Source organism: Gossypium hirsutum, chromosome A07 (genome assembly GCF_007990345.1).
Source record: "Gossypium hirsutum isolate 1008001.06 chromosome A07, Gossypium_hirsutum_v2.1, whole genome shotgun sequence".
In the NCBI taxonomy this organism is placed as follows: Eukaryota; Viridiplantae; Streptophyta; class Magnoliopsida; order Malvales; family Malvaceae; genus Gossypium; species Gossypium hirsutum.
Window position 1 is genome coordinate 1,028,012 of NC_053430.1, and position 18,719 is coordinate 1,046,730.

At 29.0% G+C, this 18,719-nt stretch overlaps 2 protein-coding genes across 8 annotated transcripts; both read right to left on the reverse strand.

Annotated features, from left to right (window-relative positions):
* Positions 1-651: 651 nt before the first annotated feature.
* On the reverse strand, positions 652-3,505 carry LOC107940151 (cation/H(+) antiporter 4). The gene is made up of 3 exons (XM_016873583.2): positions 3,248-3,505; positions 1,866-2,858; positions 652-1,776 (listed from the first exon to the last, which is right to left on the reverse strand). Exons 1-3 carry the CDS (start codon positions 3,503-3,505, stop codon positions 652-654), a joined length of 2,376 nt encoding a protein of 791 aa, XP_016729072.1.
* A 6,184-nt stretch (positions 3,506-9,689) lies between these two features.
* On the reverse strand, positions 9,690-12,719 carry LOC107940149 (phosphoglycerate mutase-like protein 1). 7 transcript variants are annotated; one of them, XM_016873582.2, is made up of 9 exons: positions 12,555-12,719; positions 12,154-12,261; positions 12,000-12,079; positions 11,743-11,884; positions 11,592-11,660; positions 11,305-11,393; positions 10,212-10,343; positions 10,080-10,124; positions 9,690-9,971 (listed from the first exon to the last, which is right to left on the reverse strand). In XM_016873582.2, exons 1-9 carry the CDS (start codon positions 12,558-12,560, stop codon positions 9,935-9,937), a joined length of 708 nt encoding a protein of 235 aa, XP_016729071.1. In that variant the 5' UTR covers positions 12,561-12,719; the 3' UTR covers positions 9,690-9,934. The 7 variants fall into 7 exon arrangements, with proteins under 7 accessions (XP_016729071.1, XP_040973005.1, XP_016729069.1 ...); XM_041117071.1 differs by lacking the exon at positions 12,555-12,719 and adding an exon at positions 12,408-12,548 and having other exon boundaries at positions 10,224-10,343; XM_016873580.2 differs by lacking the exon at positions 12,555-12,719 and adding an exon at positions 12,408-12,548.
* Between the last annotated feature and the right edge of the window lie 6,000 nt (positions 12,720-18,719).

The following is an 18,719-nucleotide window of genomic DNA, read 5'->3' on the forward strand; positions in this document are numbered from 1 at the left end:
TAAGTTTCGTATAATGTCAAATTTAGTTTTTAAAGTTTATATTTTTTTATCAATTTAATATTTTTTTTAGTTACATTTGACTTTCGATCTTTTAAAAAGAGTTAAATTTGACAATTAATCTTTTCAGAGAGTCGAATTGTTGACGTTAAATTTTTAACATGATAACTTATATGGTAATTGTACTCCATCTTATTTTATTTTTGAATATTTTTATAATTTTAAATTATTTGTTGATCTAATACAGTTTGTTAAGTAATAAGCAAAGTATGAGCAGGTAAGCACTGTGACAAACACAGTAAAATAAGGGACATCAAAGTCTATCGATGTAGTTTAGTTTTCTACATTAAAGTCTTTTTCTTTCATGTTATTTTTAGTTATTTTAAATAAAATATTAAATTATAAAATATATAAAAAATATAAATTATTTAAGTTTATTTATGATATTAAAATTAAACATATACAGAACTTTAAAATATTTTAATTAATATATGCAACCAAACTCGTACATTACGGAGTAAAAAGATTATTTCCTGTATATAAGTCAAACTAATTACCATACATATATATATATATACACACAAATCCCATCCAAATTTAATTAGTGACTGAGAATTTTTATTATTATTGAGGATGGATCCTCTATATTAGTGCTTAACCATTCCTTTTTCGTTGTTGTTGCACAATCAACAAAGAAAAATTACCAATGAAATCTGAAGATGAAAGCAAGTCTCCAATTATCCCAATCTCCCGAAATTCACACCATTCTTCTAGACCTAAGGTTATTGCATCTTCACTCCTGTATCTTCTCCCAACAATAATAAGTTGGTAGTCTTTGACGATGGATCGAAGAAAAGTCGATGTTTCGGGTCCGTCTTTTACATGTTCCTCGATGTACATTAAGAGCACACTTGCTTTGATGTCTTTCAATATCTCTTTGTCGAGCATTCGTTCATCTTCGGCTAGGAAGAACTCTAAGCTGTCCACAGCTTTGAGGTGGATTACGGTGAGGCTAACGCTTTCGTCTTGCGAAAAGCGTTTAGCTAATGCTAGAGCCTCCCTATCGTCTTCGCCTCCTAGGAAAATTACAGCAATGGCGTAGGATGAGGAGTTGGATGGTGATAGTGTGTCTTTGGAATTGGAGCCTTTTATATTGCGACGTCCTTCGACGAGGATCCCTACTGAGCAAGGTGCTCGTTCGAGGATGTCGAAGTTGAGGCTTCTTAGGGTTTGATCTTCTGATTCGATGGTCCCGTCACTGTACCACCTACGGTGAAACGGAAGTATTATAAAGGATGTGAGGCGGTCCATGGCGAGGTTGCATGTATCTTCGTACATCAAATTCGATGGAGAGACCGCAGTGAAAACGTTTACAGATACAGCTCCCAAGTTGTCCCGCTCGAACTGTTTGAACGCGACCACGACATTGTCAGAGTACTCTTTGTTAGATGACGCTTTCTGTTGGTTGTGATGAGCGATGAATAGCGGCGTGGCTTGTCCGCTAAGCTTCACAAGGTGAAGTACATCCAAAGCAATCGGACATTCCCTAGTCGGACAAGAGGCGTTCAATAGGTTGATAATGGAATTAACATTACCTGGCACGTGAACGCAACCGATCATTCGCAACTCTTGGTTCAACCTGGAATTCATGACGGTCCGTTTCTGAAAACATAAATACTTCTTAGATGGGTCGTAAAGCTTTTTCACGGCTATTGGCACAATGCTTGCCACAATAATGATTACAATAGTCAAGTGAGCGAATATATCCTCCGATATAATCTGCATTCGTTTAACCAAATCAAAACAACAAAGCATTAGACATAACGAAATCCATTCCAAACTCGAAAAATATTACAAGAAACACGTACTCTAGAATCATTCATGATGCTGTAAGAACCGATCTCGACAATCCCTTTCGATATCATTATAAAAGCAAGTGCAAAAGAGTCCCTGGTGGGCATCTTGCATAATAAAGGCAACAATAAAGAGACCCCAAATTTGATAATCAATGTTACCACAGCTCCAACGGCTTGATGATATGCATATTTGGTAGAGTATTTAAAGTAAGATAAATCAAACCTCATACCACATGTTGTAGCAAATATAGGCATAAACAAGCCCATAACAACAGGGTCTAGCTTTTCAATCAATGCTGACCCTAATGGCGGACCATCCGGTACAGCCAATCCGAAAATAAATGGACCATATAAAAAATATACACGAAATAGTTCAGTAAACCTAGGTGATATCATGAAGGCCAAAATGATGATATAAAAGCAAGTGTCTTTGATTTGGCCAGCTTCAGGTGTACGTTTCACCATCCATTTCATACCGGGCCGTAAAACGAATACGAGGATACAAACATAGAGCATAGCCATTCCAACATCAAATAGAACATCTTTGCTGCCCTTTTGGATCCCGGTATTGACCCATACGCTAAACATGGTGAGCACTAATGTCACCATGTCGCCTATGAGTGCCGCGGATAATCCGAGCCTGCCGAGTTCCGAATTAAGTATCTTCAGCTCGCTGAGAAGGCTATGTATGACCGGGAATGACGTCCCAGAATACGTTACCGCAAGGTGAAAGATTTTGTTGGAAAACACATTGCCTTCTGGGTGAAGTGTCTTGACTGTCATCAACCAAAATATCAATGATACCAACACGGGGAACAAACCAATAGCTATGGCCAATTTTCCAGATTTCCATGTTAACCTAAGATCCATTTTTACCCCACTTAAGAACATGAAGAACATAAACCCTAATGCTCCCACTGACCCTAAAACTGCAACACTATCCTCTGATATGGTAACCAATGAATGCTCATCACTGACTATCACAGGACTCATTAGTATCCCTGCCTGCAAAACATATATACGTGGGTTGTTAAACAGCATAAAAGGGTAAAAGTACTGAGGCTATTGTCTTAAGAATCAGATTGCATTTTATCCTTTTCACTTAAAAAAAAAGAGTAAATTAGTGTATGTATATACTTAGAGGTGTTTATGGGATGGGTTGAGTTTACGTATGATATTAACATATTTTATATTTACCCAAGCTTGGCTCGACTGAAATATGATATTAAAATTTTGCTTAATCCCTTCTATATTTATAAGTAGCTAACCAAACTCATTTTAGGTTTGCCCATATTATGTTTTTTAAAAAAATTATATATAATTATCGTAGATTTTTTTAATGTTTATATTATATTACCAATACACATACACAAAACATATGAACATGCACTTACAAGGAGCTGGGAGATGAACAATGGCAAACCAAAGAGCTTTAGTAAACTATGGTTGATTTGAGTGAGAACAAAAATGACCACCATTTGAAAATGAAGTCTTGGCCCAGAATAGTCCATGAGTTTACCAAGTTTGTCCTTTTGAACAAGCAATGCAGCCAAGCCTGGTGAGATGACTTTGGGTGGGAATTTAAGGCAAACCTCTTCTGATCTTGCTGTTCTATCCATGCCAGTAGTGTAGGAGCTTGAATTGTAAGCCATGGTGGATAGTCCTGCAAATTGGTACAAAGCTACAAAGATATTTTGATAATGGGATTGGCAAAAGGATTGGAATTAAATTTATAAACATTACAGGGTGTTTTTTCATTAACAGCTTTTTTGTTCTTGGTTTCAAAACCAGAACTAAGTTCTTGTTTTTTCCATTACATTTGAACCTCATGCATGTAACTCTTGATGACATTGATCTTTTTGTTCATTGTTATAGCAACCTTAAAATTTTTCAGGTTTTTTTTAGCATTAACAGAGTTAGTATAGCAAATAGTTTGTTTTTGTTTTAATCGAGAAGTTAATATTTGAGAGTATATATGTTTCGAAGGGTGTACTTAAATAAAGTTATAAAATTTGTTATCAAATTGAATTTAAATTCAGATTTTATTTTTAAATTTAGGGTTTAGTTTTTGTGATTAAATTGAAGAGATAATTTAATTTTTGGCCCGTGAATTTGGTAACTAGGTCTACTTTGATACTTGTATTTTTTTTGTTCAATTTGATACTTAAACTTGGATTCTGTCATTATTTGATGATGCGACTAATGTTTTTGAAATATGACTAGATTGGTCAGTTGGACCAATTAGATTGAGAATCGACCGATATAATAATCCAAACGAAGGTGTTGAATTGATTGAATCAGAAATTGCTCGAAACCGATAAAAATTGAAAGTTGAGATATTTGAACATGTTGAACCATTTTTATATTTTTTTATGAATTTTAATTAATTAATTAATTATTGTTGGTCTAACAATTGACCGATCAAATCAATTGAATTGAGAATTGGTGGTCTGATCAGTTCAACCATTGGTCCAGTAATATGAATTTATAATTTCAAGTGACAATGTGGTACAATCTCAGAGTGTCACGTTATCAAACTATTAAAATTTTCAAGTTCATGGACCAGAATAAATCTAGTTACTAAATTTAGGTACTAAAGTGGACAAAAAATATAGGTACCAAAATGAACCTAATTACCAAGAATAGGGGTAAAATTGTATATTATCCTTAAATTAAAACTTCAAGTTTGACTTTACATGTCTTGACTTGTTTGCCCATTTAATATATAGAAACTAAATTACTTCAACATTTTAATAAAAAAAATCTTTACATTTTAGAGTGTTTTTATTTTGATCTAAAAAAATCTTTATATTTTTATCATCGTTGTTAGACTTTCATTTTAGTTACCTAAGGGTAAAGTCTCTAACAACTGTTGATTGTACAAATCAGATCATGTTTACAAACATCAAGTGGATAAAAAATGATTTTTTTGCCTGACCAAAATGAAAGTGTAAATATGATGTGGCATTTACAATTAATTGTTGTTAGAGATTTAGCGCTTGGACAATTAAAATGAAAGCGTTCTCTAACAACAATGACAAAATTGCAAGGATTTTTTTTGGGTGATTAGAATGAAAATCCTAAAAGTTGGGTGATCAATTGGGTAGTTTATCCTAAAAGGAAATTAATGCCAATATATTTTATTTTTAAAAAAAGGTTTTAATGGTAAAATAGTATGGAACTATATTTCGATTTTAAGATTGGCCCGTAACGATTTTTGTCTTAAGTAGTCCCTAACTGAGGGGTTGGAAAATTATAAACTAGCTAGCCCCTTCAAAAATGATAAATTTATGTTAATATAAAATTACACTTAGGCCTTCCTAAAAGAGAATTTTTTTTTGTTATACATAATAAAAAAAAACTAAATTCATTTACAATTCAATTCCGACCCTAAGAATTTTTTGGGTTCACCCTTATTTATTTGATTAGTCAGATTTTTTTAACTCAAAATATAATATTCTTAAAAGGAATTAACCATGCGACACCTTAGACTAAAGAATGATATTGTCATCGTCATCGTCATCGTCATCCTTCCGACCATGATTTGATCCAATGCTTCTTGAACAACTTGTTTAGATTGAACATCAACTAGCTGCCTCCATAACTTCATTATCCAAGAAGAGTTTTTTTTTTGATGAACAAAATTTTAATTGTTAATAGAAGCTTTTAGATTTCCTAAAACTCGAAAGCAAATTAATCTAATCATGCATATAATAGCCTAAATTTTCAGTAGTGTCGGAACAGTGATTCGAGATCACTAAATCCTAAAAATGAGTAGAAAATATTAATAATTTAGTGAATATAAGTTAAGTGTGAAGTTAGGAAAATTTTTGAAATAGCGAATAGTGTACTAGAAATAAAAATTTTAAAAATTAGAATCGGAAATGAGATATCAAGAGTTTGAAATTTTAAAAACGAGACATAAATATTTTTATAAATATTTATGGACTGTTAATAAGTTAGTATTAAAGTTTCGTTAAGAAATTTTAAAGTTTCGATAGTTAATTGAATAAAAAGAATTAAATTGTAACAAATGTAAAATTATGAGAAATGATTAAATAGCTTACATGATAAAAGAAAGAGGGTTTAAAATGAAAATAGACCCAAGGTCTATTTGGGCTGGACGGCAAGGTGCATGAAATCAGCAGGAAAATTGATGAATTAAGGGCAAAATTGGAATATGGCAAAATTTACTTAATAAACTAGGACTAAAGTGGAATTATCTAGAATTCTCATTATTTTTCTCCATTCTCATCAGAAAAAACACCATAGAAGGGTTTTCTTAAGCTGGTTTTTCATATTTTTACTGCAAGTAAGTTCAATTCTTGATTATTTCTTGAAATTTTTGTGTTTTTATGACTCTTACAACTAGGTCCACTTGTTGAATTCATTAGTTTTTGATTCTATGAAAGAGATTGAAAGTTTTTATGAATATGTGTTGGAAGTATATGATGATTTAGCATGGAATTAGAGTTTTAAATTGTTTATATGCTGATTTTATTGAAAGAATTAAATAGAAAGTCAATGTTTGGGACTTAATGTTGAAAGAGTTTGAAGTTAGGGTTTTATATGGAAATTATGAATTTAAATAATTGTGAAATAACTTATAATGTCTAGGTAAAGCATTAATTGGAAAAAATTAGCTTCATTGAGGGATTAATTGAGCAAGGACTGAATTGTATGAACTGTGAAATTTGGGGCAAAAATCGAAATCAACATTTGCACTAAAACAGTTTTGGATAGCAGCAGTAGTCTAACTTTGAAAAATCGCCATAAATTTTAGAAATCGAATTAGAATATGAACAAACATGAAATTAAAGCTTATTGAGCCTAGTTTCTCATAGAAGAAAAGGTGTAAGCAACGGAGTTGTAGATCATGAGATATAATAGATTTTGTGATACAATGTTAGAATGATTTTGGGTTCCCCTGTTCTGACTTTGGAAAATCATAAAAAATTGGAGAAAAATAATTAGGGGCTTAAATTTATATTTTTAAAATCCTTAATGAGTCTATTTACAATAGAGACAAACATGGACATCATCCGAATTCTGTACGAAGAGATAATTAATTTTTAGTGAAGAAGGGTCGGAATTGTCAGACAGCAGAACAAGGGTGAATTTAAAGAATAAACTATACTTATTGGCTAAACCAAAAATTCTAAAAATTTTATGATAAGAAGATATATGAGTCTAGTTTCAGGAAAAATTAGCGGATCCTAATTTGGAGTTCTGTAGCTAAAGATAAAAATAATTTAGTGACTATGGCACTGATGGGCAGCATTGGAATATACATAAGTAAATAATGAAATTATAGATAATATTACTTATAAGCGGGTTGAAGATGAAGTCAATACTGATAAGTGAATGATTTTACAATAATAGATCGAGAACCCGAAGCAAGTCGAGGAAAAGAAAAAGTAGCTGATTAGTCCCTGAACTTTCACAAATTTTGCAAATCGACCCAGGTAAGTTCATATGGTTGAAGTTTAATGATTATATGTTAATTTTATGAATTATATAATGTAGTATGTATGATGAAATATATTTATAGATAAATAGAGAATAAAATAACAACACAAAAATCGAATAAATGATTAAATTGAGCGGAATATCGGATTTGAGTACTTCTGATCAGTGACAAGTGATAAGTGGTAGCCTCAGCTTCACTTATCTGATCAGTGATAAGTGACAAGCGACAAGCGACAAGCGACAAGTGATAAGTGGTAGCTTTAGCTACACTTATCTGATCAGTGACAAGTGATAAGTGATAAGTAGTAGTTTTAGCTACACTTATCTGATCAGTGACAAGTGATAAATGTGATCAGTGTAAGACCGTGGCAGGACTATGACTTCAAAAGGTGATAAGTGATCATACGCAAGACCATAGTTATACTATGGCAAAGTGAAAGTGAAATACTCAATTTTCCGTAACCATTCCCTAATTTGGTTAAAGAATGATATGTGACAAATGGGCCCAAAAGAATTAAAGGAAATGGATAAGTAGTAGTAAGTTTATACAAGGGAACTCACCAATGGTTGTGGTTGACAGGTGAACTTAATAATTGTGTATATTGTATAAGTGTATAAATATTTGGTAAGATTTATGTTTTATGCCTATGAACTTACTAAGCTTCTATAAGCTTACATGAGTGTAATCAATGTCTCTTGTAGATTGACGTGGAAATATACGGAGGATCGGATCAACACAGAGGATCACCCTATCCAGATTATCTCCGGTAGCTTTTGTAAATTTCTTTTTGATTTATATGGCATGTATAAGGTTTGATGATTATATAAATACTAAGACTTGTTTAAGAAATATACATTAAAGTAAAGAATGATGAATATGTTAAATAGTATAATTATAATAGTAGTATAATTTGGTATCAAATTGATTGAAATGAATTGGTTGGTTGGATTGGTCTCGGTTTTAAAATTTGCAGGGAAGGTTAGATATTTATAAAGGGGTTATATTGAGCAAAAAAAAAAAAACTTTGGCATTTTGCGAAAAATTCCCTATTGTTTCGATTTAATTCTGGTTTGGTCTCGAAATATGTTTTGGGCTTTGGAGGCCCATCTAAAGGACGCCATGACATGTTTTAGTAAATGAATAGTATTTAACTCGTATTAATGGAAAATTAATTCGGTAAACTCCGGTAATGCCTCCTACCCTATTCTGGCGACGAATATGGGTAAGGGGTGTTACAATGCAAGAGATATGTTTTATTCCACCTCAACATGGCACATGGCAAGATATGCGGTAATCAGCTAACGACTCTTAGTTGGGAGTGATCCACATACAACCTTTAGCAAGAAACTGTCTGTAGCGACCTTTCGCGTAGGACAATTCGCAGATGACCCCTTGTATGTTCTATCTAAACCAACTTAGAGAGTACCAAAGTTAAATCACCTTATACGACCCTGAGGACAAGAATGTTAGAGTAGAACCAACATTACACTCTATGGCGACAACTAACCTGTAATGGCCTGCTATGCACCATTGTGAGAACCACCAAATTGTAACCATCTCGTACAACCCTACAGACAAGAATGTCGGAGCAAAACCGACAATACACTCTATGACGACAATTGACTTGTAACGGCCCTGACATCTGACTAGCACGCACAACTTTGCAGGCCACTACATTGTTGGCTATGTTGCACTACAAGAAAGGGGTACTCTTATATAAGCTTGAGTGTACGAGAAACCAAGGACATACTTCCTCGTACTTTGAAAAAGCCTACACAACAACCTTGGCAATCTTCTTCTCCTTCTCCTTAATTCGACTCTCCATCTATCATAGGCAAACTAGTACTCTTATCTACCGTCCTCTCATCCTTGTTGGTTACTCATATCAACAAGATAGTAAAGCGAAAGAAGCAAAATCGGTGTTTGAGGTCTATGCATAGAGATGATAATGAATAATAAAGATTCAAATAATTGTAACTATTTGATGAATCCAAAAAAGTGGATGCTATTCATCAATGCAGGGTTTAGGGAGGGTTTTGGACAATACCCAATTGGCAAAAAAAAATGGGGTTTTCAAGCTTTTGAAGAAATTCTAATAACAATTTGTCAAGTTAGAGTACATTGTGTGCATTTATAGATTGAATTACAACAACCAAAACTCTTTTAACATGTAAAGACAAATTTATTGGTGAATTAATTTCTTAATGGGTGAAACTACTTTTCTTTTATATAATATTTATAACTACTCATAGTTCTTACTTAAATTTTTAAATAGGAGGATAAAATTAAATGCACTATAGTGTGCTCAAACTTACATTATTTTACACTGATAATAATACCGAAATCAACTGAACTAAGACTCAATCTGCTTCAAACTACATATTAAAACTTATTAGTGTATTCACCAATATACATATATCATCAAACATTAATTTTATTACAAAGTACGTAGCTAGCTCATCCCTAAGATGTAAGGAACAGTTTTGGATCAGGAATAAACCAACGGCAGAGATTTAACTATTAATTGGTCACTTCATCCATTGAGACATTGTCCTTGGCAGAAGTTTTATGGATTTTAAGTCTACAATAAGGGAATTTTCCACCGTGGTAATTAGTTTTTCTTGTAATCTTGTCCCAATCTCACAACACTACAAAAATTCATAAAAAGAAGAAAAAAATGAGAACTTATGGTTATAAATAGATGAAGCATAAACACAATAAAATTTCGCCAATTTATATTTGTCGAAACCTCTCACCTTTCTCTAAAAAACTTCAGCGATCGAATTTCACAATTTCCAAACCTGCAGAAACATTATGTTTAGATACCTCTTTGTTTATCGTTTTATTTTTCATATCTAAATATGTGTCGGATATAAATATGGAGATACAAATACACTAACGGAGTAAGAAACTCCTTTTCTATCGAGGAGTCAAACTCATTTTTAAGTGCGATCAATGTTTGCTGCAAAAAAACTCCATGGCTGACCACTGCTATCTCCTTTTCTTTACGTGCCAATAACCTGAAATATTAGATTATAGTGTTTAAAAATCATCTAAACTAACTCGAAATTTTAACTAAAATTTTTCATATGCTAAGTTAAGCTAATCAAACCTGATCATGTATGACATTAATATTTTACATGGGTGTTAACAGGGAAAAGTTAGTAATTGTGTGATGAGAGTCTAGGTGAATTAACAAAATTGGGGGCCAAAGCTAAAAATTTGGGGTGAAAAATGGAAATCTTTCATTTAACAAAGAGGATAGAAGGGATTAAATTGAACTGTTACCATTTGGGAGAAACTAAAGCTGCAATTGTATCATTCAACCAAATTGGGCCAAGGCCCATGCATACCCATATTGCTAAAACTTAATTCGGCTAGAAAATATGTATCAAATTTTGCTAAATTTAGCACTTATTTGTAAAACTTACCCATATTATTTTTTTTATATTTTAAAATACATTATTTTTATTATATAAATATGAAATATCGTAAATTTCATCATCGCTCGTAAAATTAAAATATCAAAAGGCTAATTATTTAGTATATTTAATAAGCGGGTTGAGATTTTATCAAATATTTATTTATTTATCTTTTAATTTTTAAATAAATCTTAAAGATACATGACAAAATCTCAATCTAATTATAATGTTAAAATTTTACATCGCCAATTTATTAAATAATTATCCATATAAATAAATTTAAAAAATAATATAGTAAAATTTTGAAAATTAATCTAGACTTATCCAAGCTTCAGCCTTTTTAAGTTCAAGCCTAATTCATATTTTAAGCAAACTTAAATTTTTCGCAAACTTATTTTCGAGTATAACAATTTTGTTTGAACCATTTTTTTTTCGCAAACTTATTTTCGAGTATAACAGTTTTGTTTGAACCATTTTATATTTTAGGTAAAGTATTCGGCTTAGACGAATAACCTAACCCTTTAAAAAGATATATATGCGTTGAGTTTTTAGTACACACCATTTGATAAACTTGATTCCCTTAGCAGCAACTGATTCATTGCTTTCACGTTCATCAGCTTCCCATAAAATGTCATCTTCACGTTCAATCTGAAATAAAATTATTTTTGAACAGGTTCAAGCTTCCATGTTTACTGTTAATGAAATTCAGAAAATTGATTATATAAAACAATTACCTTATATCTTATTTTTTTTCAAATTATATCAAAAATTTTATATATATATATATAAAATATAATTAACATTCAAGTATGAGTAGAGTGCAGGGGAAAAGCAAGTTGTACTTGCCAATGAAAAATCAATTTGAGGGAATCGAGACCGGCACTGGCTGATGGATCCTCTACTGCGACCCTTGCTCTGCGTTGAATTCAACCATACGATTTTGAATTGAATTATAAATGTATGGAAAAGTAACAAAGCCAAGCTTGACCCGACATACCAAACGTTCACGACAAAGTTCGGATGCTATGATCGGTGGGTGATTGAAAATGGGTGTCTTAATCCCATTCTGATAGCCATTCCCTACTGTATTTTCGTCCTTTAGTGGACTACCAAAAATTCCAACTGATGTTTGTAATGTCCTGTGATATTTCAAATCATTAGAAACTTTGTGACTAGACACGTAAAATTTGACATGAATCATTTTAATAACAATCAACCAAAACCCAGAACATTGTTGTTTTGAGAGATTGATACCTTGTCAGAGGGGAAGTTACGACTAGTTCAATTCTTTCCAGCAGTCCACTTGCAGAAAGATCTTTCCGTTGCTCACGAACCTGTTAAAACCCGCTAAAATGTCAAAAAAGTTGATGAAAATTTAATATTCCATTGGCAAAGCTTAGTTCAAGACCTGTTGCCAACCAAGAGGAGAGAGTTCAGGATCAGCATATTGAATTCTTTTTAATGGATCACGATGCCTCTCTGATTCTAAATTGTGAAGCCCATGTGCATGCCTTATCTGGTAAAAACAACATTTGTTAATATAATTAATGTAAATTGTTTTTACTACAAACATGCATGCTTGCTTGATAAATAAAACAAAGAAATTACTACAACATGCATGTTCTTGTTTGATAAATATTGAAGTAAAAAACAGGCAGGAACCAGATGAATAACAAGTTTTTGATTGCTATGATATGGAGCTGCTGCAGTTGTTTCCATTTCTTCAAACGTGAAACAAAAAGAGAGGGGGGGGGGGAATAGAGAAATATTGATGATCAAACAAGGCAGGGAATGCAGAACTATTTATACTTCCATGAAATTGGCTGTTCCTCTAGGTGATGACGACCTTCCCTCAAGACACGGTGTGGGTGTAAAATTTGGCGAAGGCTGAGGTACAGAGAAGTTTATGTTTCGGGTTATTTCTAAATTTATTTTAGTTCAAATCTATAGATTCTTTGTAGTCTAAAAGCTAATTCAAATATATATTTTACTTTATTGGTTTGTGGTTAAGGAATGTTTACTTATATAGTCCATTCACAACAGTAAGTGATTTTTTTAAATATAATGTATGCGTATATGACGTGAATATGTATTTTTTGCATGTAAATATTAATATCAAATTATACGGTATTAAAAATATATTTTTCCAAATAAATTATTGAATTAATTGCATCGAGTATACCTTTTAATTTTGATATCTAAATCTAAACTGGTTTAGATTTATAAATTGGGTAAAATTGATATTAATAAAGGCAATTCCTTTTCGTTAAAAAAAATTTGTTGAGTTCACACGTTTCTTTACCTTAACCAATGACAACGAGAAGTAAATTTCTGTTAATTTCGACGAGGGAAAAGTGCAATATAATCCACCATGACCATCACGTTAGTTATAATTCATATTTTGACTAGGTTTTGATCATTTTTAGTCCCTATACTTTTTAAATTTTAAAATTTCAATCTTTGTGAAACGATAACTGTTAAATTCATTAAGTTAAGCTATACTATTTCCAAAATCTGATGTGGTAAGCATATTATCATATGTATAATGTCACTTTAGCTTGACATTTCTAAATATTACTCACTAAAAATTTAATTCTTGGAGTAATGACTGTCATTTGTATCAAGACTGAAATTGCAAATTGTGAAAAGTAGATGGACTAGGAATAATCTAATTGGAGAATATGGACCAATTCTACAATTGTACGCATAATACAGAACTAGCAATTGAATTTAACAACTACTATTTAGGTTTGGACTAAATTTTCAAAATTTAAAAAAATACAAAAATTAAAATTGACCAATTCAAAAAGTATAAGGACTAAAATTTATCAAATTATAATATAAAAACTAATAGCAAAATTTAACCTTTTGAATATGTTAAAACTACACAAGGGCTATATAAATAAATGAATAATTGAATTCTCTTTATAAAGGATAATCAATATGAGTTGTCCAAAAATCGAACCCGAGATTGAGATACACTCAAGACTTGAACACAAACCTTTTATCACTCGTACATCAATGTTGTAAAAATTGAATTAGAGGTTGAATAAGATTTCATATAACTATTTAAATTTTTTAAAAATGTAAAAATTAATAAAACTAAAAATTAAAAATATTTAAAAGATATTAAAAATTAAGGAAAATTTATACAACGCATGATCATGTCGTCAAAATGGTAAATTTTCATTTTTATTTTTTTAAAAATTACTTTATTATAAAAATGTTTTCAAGATTTTGTAATAATGAATATAAACTTTTGTTGGAACATATATTGCACAATTACTTAAGAAAAATAGAGCGCGTAAGTTATGGCTGCAATGACCATTGAATATGGCATTATGATAAACACAATAAAAATAGGGCTTGTAAAATTGTTTATACAATTCGATCTCCTTACATTTTCTGAATATTAGTTCGGTGAGTAAATTTTACCATTTTTATTCATAATACAACAAGTGACTTAAGTCCGTCACACTTCTGTATAATAACAAACTTATTTTACACTTTTAATGCATTCTCAAATACAAGTTCCTCAAAGAACAAATAAATTCTATAAAAAGTACCCCTTCAAACTTACAAAAGCATTTAATATATAGAAGTTTAAGACTTGTAAAAACAAAAATTAATTACGTTCGAATCCCTATAAATAACAATTAAAATATAAAAATATAATATAATAATAAAGACCAATGTAAAGTAGACTATTAGAGATATGTCTTCAATGCTGTCTTGATTTAATTTTTACAATTCAAGGGATTTGATTACTTAATCTGACTCAAGACTTTTCCTACTTCACTAGAATAGTTGAATTTTGATCCAAGATTGATGAAAATTTTAGAGAATTTTTCCAATTGATTTTTCTCAATCAGTATTTTGCTATAATGCCCTTGGAACCCTCTCATAATTCTTATTCTAATTCTAAAATCTACTATTATGACATTTGACTACCCAATTTGACTTTTTCTTACAAAATAATCTATAGTCCAAACTACTAATTCTTTAACACTAACTAATTTAAAGAAATTATACTGAATTATATCAATAACTTGATGTAATTTTAACAGCTTAAAGTATAATTATAAGTTACAATTAAAATTAATTATTAAAATGTATAAGAACTCAAATTATGAGATTTAAACTTGAAATCTCGAAAATTTTAAGACTTTAACCTTATCATTAAATCAGAATATCGTTAATCTTTTTGTAAGTGTTATAAGTGTAATACAATCAAAGTATTTGACTAAAACCATAAGTACATAACTATTACAACCTAAATGAATTGCCCAAGTAAACACAAAAAAGAGTCAAATTATTACGATATAAACAGATTAAGTATAACCTTAGAATAAAACTGATAAATTAAACTAAACTCATACATGACAATCACATGATCAAACTCGAAAATTCACCTGTATACTTCCATGAATTTTGAACTGGATACTCGTTTATATGTTTTATTTTAATTTTCCAGTCTTCTCTTAAAAAGACAAATTCACGACAAGGACAGCGCATAATCTAACAGGTGTGGAATCAAAAATGGTGCATTTAATCAAACATTCAAATATGAAGTCAAAAAGGTTAGTCCAAATACCAAATCAGTCGACAAACAATTCAATGGTGAGATTTTGTTTTTAAACCATAAAAAGTTGTGAGTGCTCCTCACGGGCCAGACTTTTAAGTCGTCGCAAAGTCTTCACCACGTGATTGGCCTCAAATAGAATTCTTTTTTTATTTAAATTCCTTTATATTTTATAAAATTTTAAATTAATAATAATAAAATTGCATTATAATTTTTTATCAAAAATGATAAAAATTTTATTTAACCTTTAATAAAATTATATTTTTTATTATAAAATATATTTAATTTCCATCCCAAAATCATTTTCTAATTTAGCCCTGCAACACCTAATTTTGTTCAAAGTGTAACTTTCTTAATTTCAAAGTCCCATTATCCACATTACATGTGTTTCCTTAACTTTAATGACCTTTCTTTCATCATGATTCACTTTTTCTTGGTGATACTTTTTCTAATATGATTTTATTCTTGATATTAGAAGATATAAATGATCATAAAACGATTCGTTTTTATTTTATTAGATTTATTTATTGTTTGGTATTTATATTTGGTTTAAATATTTAATTTGATATTTAAGTTTTCTTTTCTTTTTTTTTTTGTTTCAAAGGTATACCTGTATTTAACTTCAATGTTAAATTTGGTATATGAGTTAGTTTCAAATTGATACTTGATTTTTAAGATTTCTCCTAAGTTTGATTTCAATTTACAATTTGGTACTTGAGTTTTTCCTTTGTCACAATTAAGTACATATTTTTTTTACTAAAATACACGTGTCAAATATTTATTTGACCACATAATGATTAGTTTGAATACCAAATTGAAAAAAAAAAAACTCAAACCAAATTGACATTAAAACCAAACATAGGTACAAAATATATATTAACTCATTTTTATATATAGTTAATGTATATTATTTTGATATTTAAAAATTAATTTTCAAAATTAAATTGAATTCAATAAATTTATTCATTGGTTGTTCATTTTTATTTGTCTTCATAAATTTATATGTTTAGTTTACTTTTCAAAATTTTATTGATTATTCACGTGCATTGCACATGATTTTATGCATTTAATTTTTAATTAATTAGTTAAATAATGTATTTTTAATTATTGTAATTAATACAAACTATAAAGTAATATTTTTTATTCAAATTAGTGAATATAATTAAAATGTATTAATTTATTTAATAATTTAGATACTATAACAATATATTTTCAAATCATAATTAAAGCACATGTACGATGTTAAAAAAATTGATATATTGTAGATCAATAAATTTTTTAATAATACAAACAATTAAAATCATAATTAGAACATTTATACTATATTTAATATATAATATAGTTTTGTTCTATATAATTAACGCAAAGTAACATTATCAGAAATAGTCAATTATTTTGATAATTTAAATATAATACTAATAAAATTTTTTAATCATCATTAAAAACATTTTACAAAATATAAAAAAATTGTAAATTAAACTTTTCACAATTAAATTTTTATTTTTTCCCTTTTTCAATAATTAATAAATTGATCATAATGGTTCATCGATAATATATAATTAATATGATGTAATGTATTATATTATATTATATAAATATATTTTTATGTAAAATTTTATATATGGAATATAAAGTTGCTTAGTATATAAATAATTAAATTTTGTAATATGTTTTTTTTCTTTATTCTTCTTTTATTAATGTAAATATAATAATTTAAATAAAAAGTAATTCAATATAAAACTTAATTTTTATTATTTATAAAAAATTATTTAATAATAGTATTTTAATATAATAAAAATTCTCATTGTGAGCATTATAAATTTTATTTATAAATATGATTTTTCTTTTATATTTGATAAGAAAAAATTTTCCTTTTAAAAAAAATCATTATCAAGTAGGACCATAAAAACCCATCTGGCCCAGTCTTTTGATTCTTAAAGTGGAGTGTCAAACACTCCAAATTTCTGGTGACTTCAATTGTCTGAAACCAATGAATTATAACCCAACAATAGGGCCTGAATAGTACTAATCATGGGATATGTCACTTATCTAGGCTAGGTCATTTTCTAATCAGGTTGGGTCTTAATCAAAAATTTATTGACTCAAGCTTAGTTTGATTTGAACTTTGTCTAAATATTCTATCATTGTTGTTTTGCTACTGTTTTATTATTGTTTGCTACCATTTTGATGTTGTTTTGTTATTATATTGTTGCTATTTTATTGTTACTTTTTTTTTTATATTGTATAACTTTTGTTTAATTTTGTTACTATTTTAAAGGTATTTGCTTGCTAAACTGTAACTATCTTAGTGTTATTTAAGTATAAATAATAAAGATGAGTGAAATTTTTTTGAGTTCATTGAAGTTGATGGACTTTATTTTATCATCTTAATTTGATTTAAATATTTTTTGGTCGAGTCAAATGAAATAAAATTCGAGTTAAGTCGAATAAATCTGTACAAGTTAAATTAAATTTAAATTTGACTGACAATATGATTAAATTTTATGTTAGAGCATATAAATTTGAGACCTTATATATTTGAAATAAAAATTTAATATATTTTTGTAAAAATATTGAAATTTTTATAAATATATTAAAATTTTAAATATTATTTTGTAATTTTTTAGAAAGACAAATGTGCTCATTTGCACTAATTTATTATTTAAATTGTTCGATTTCAACTTGACTCGAACTCAAAAAACCAAACTAATTATTCAAGTTGATTTGAAAAACTGAATAACACGATTAGATTAACTCAAAATTTAAAGAAAAAAAAGGTTTTTTACAATTCAAATCGAGTTTTGCTTACTTTTAACTACGTATGAATAAAAATTTTCATTTATATTTTTTTATCAAATTAAAAAATAAATAAGTACGTTTGGAAACAAAATTTTGAAATTTAGTGAACACAACTAAGACTTTTTGTATTCTTTCATGTTAATGAAGAATTTCGTTTAATAAATCATTTAATATCTTATTAATAACACTATTATTGTTTTTATTTTATTTTATTTATAATATATTTATTAATTATTACGTTTGATTTATTTATACGTAAAAATAAGAATTTTAATTATTCACCATCAATAATAGTGATTAATTCCCTTGCAGCAATTTTTTTTCAAAAAAATAAATGACTGCTATGAAACGTGCTACATGCTCATGAACAATGATCGAACCCCTAATCACAAAATTAAAGGACAGGATGGAAAAACACACTTAATTTAAATACAACAATAAAATACGTTATTGAATTAATCAATACCAATTTTTTTATTCAATCATTGATTTCAATAGTGAGTGAATTAAAATATCATTAAAATTAGAAGAAAAAAAATATAACATAAACATTATTTTTATAAAAACTAATTAAGTTTATAAATTATCCAATA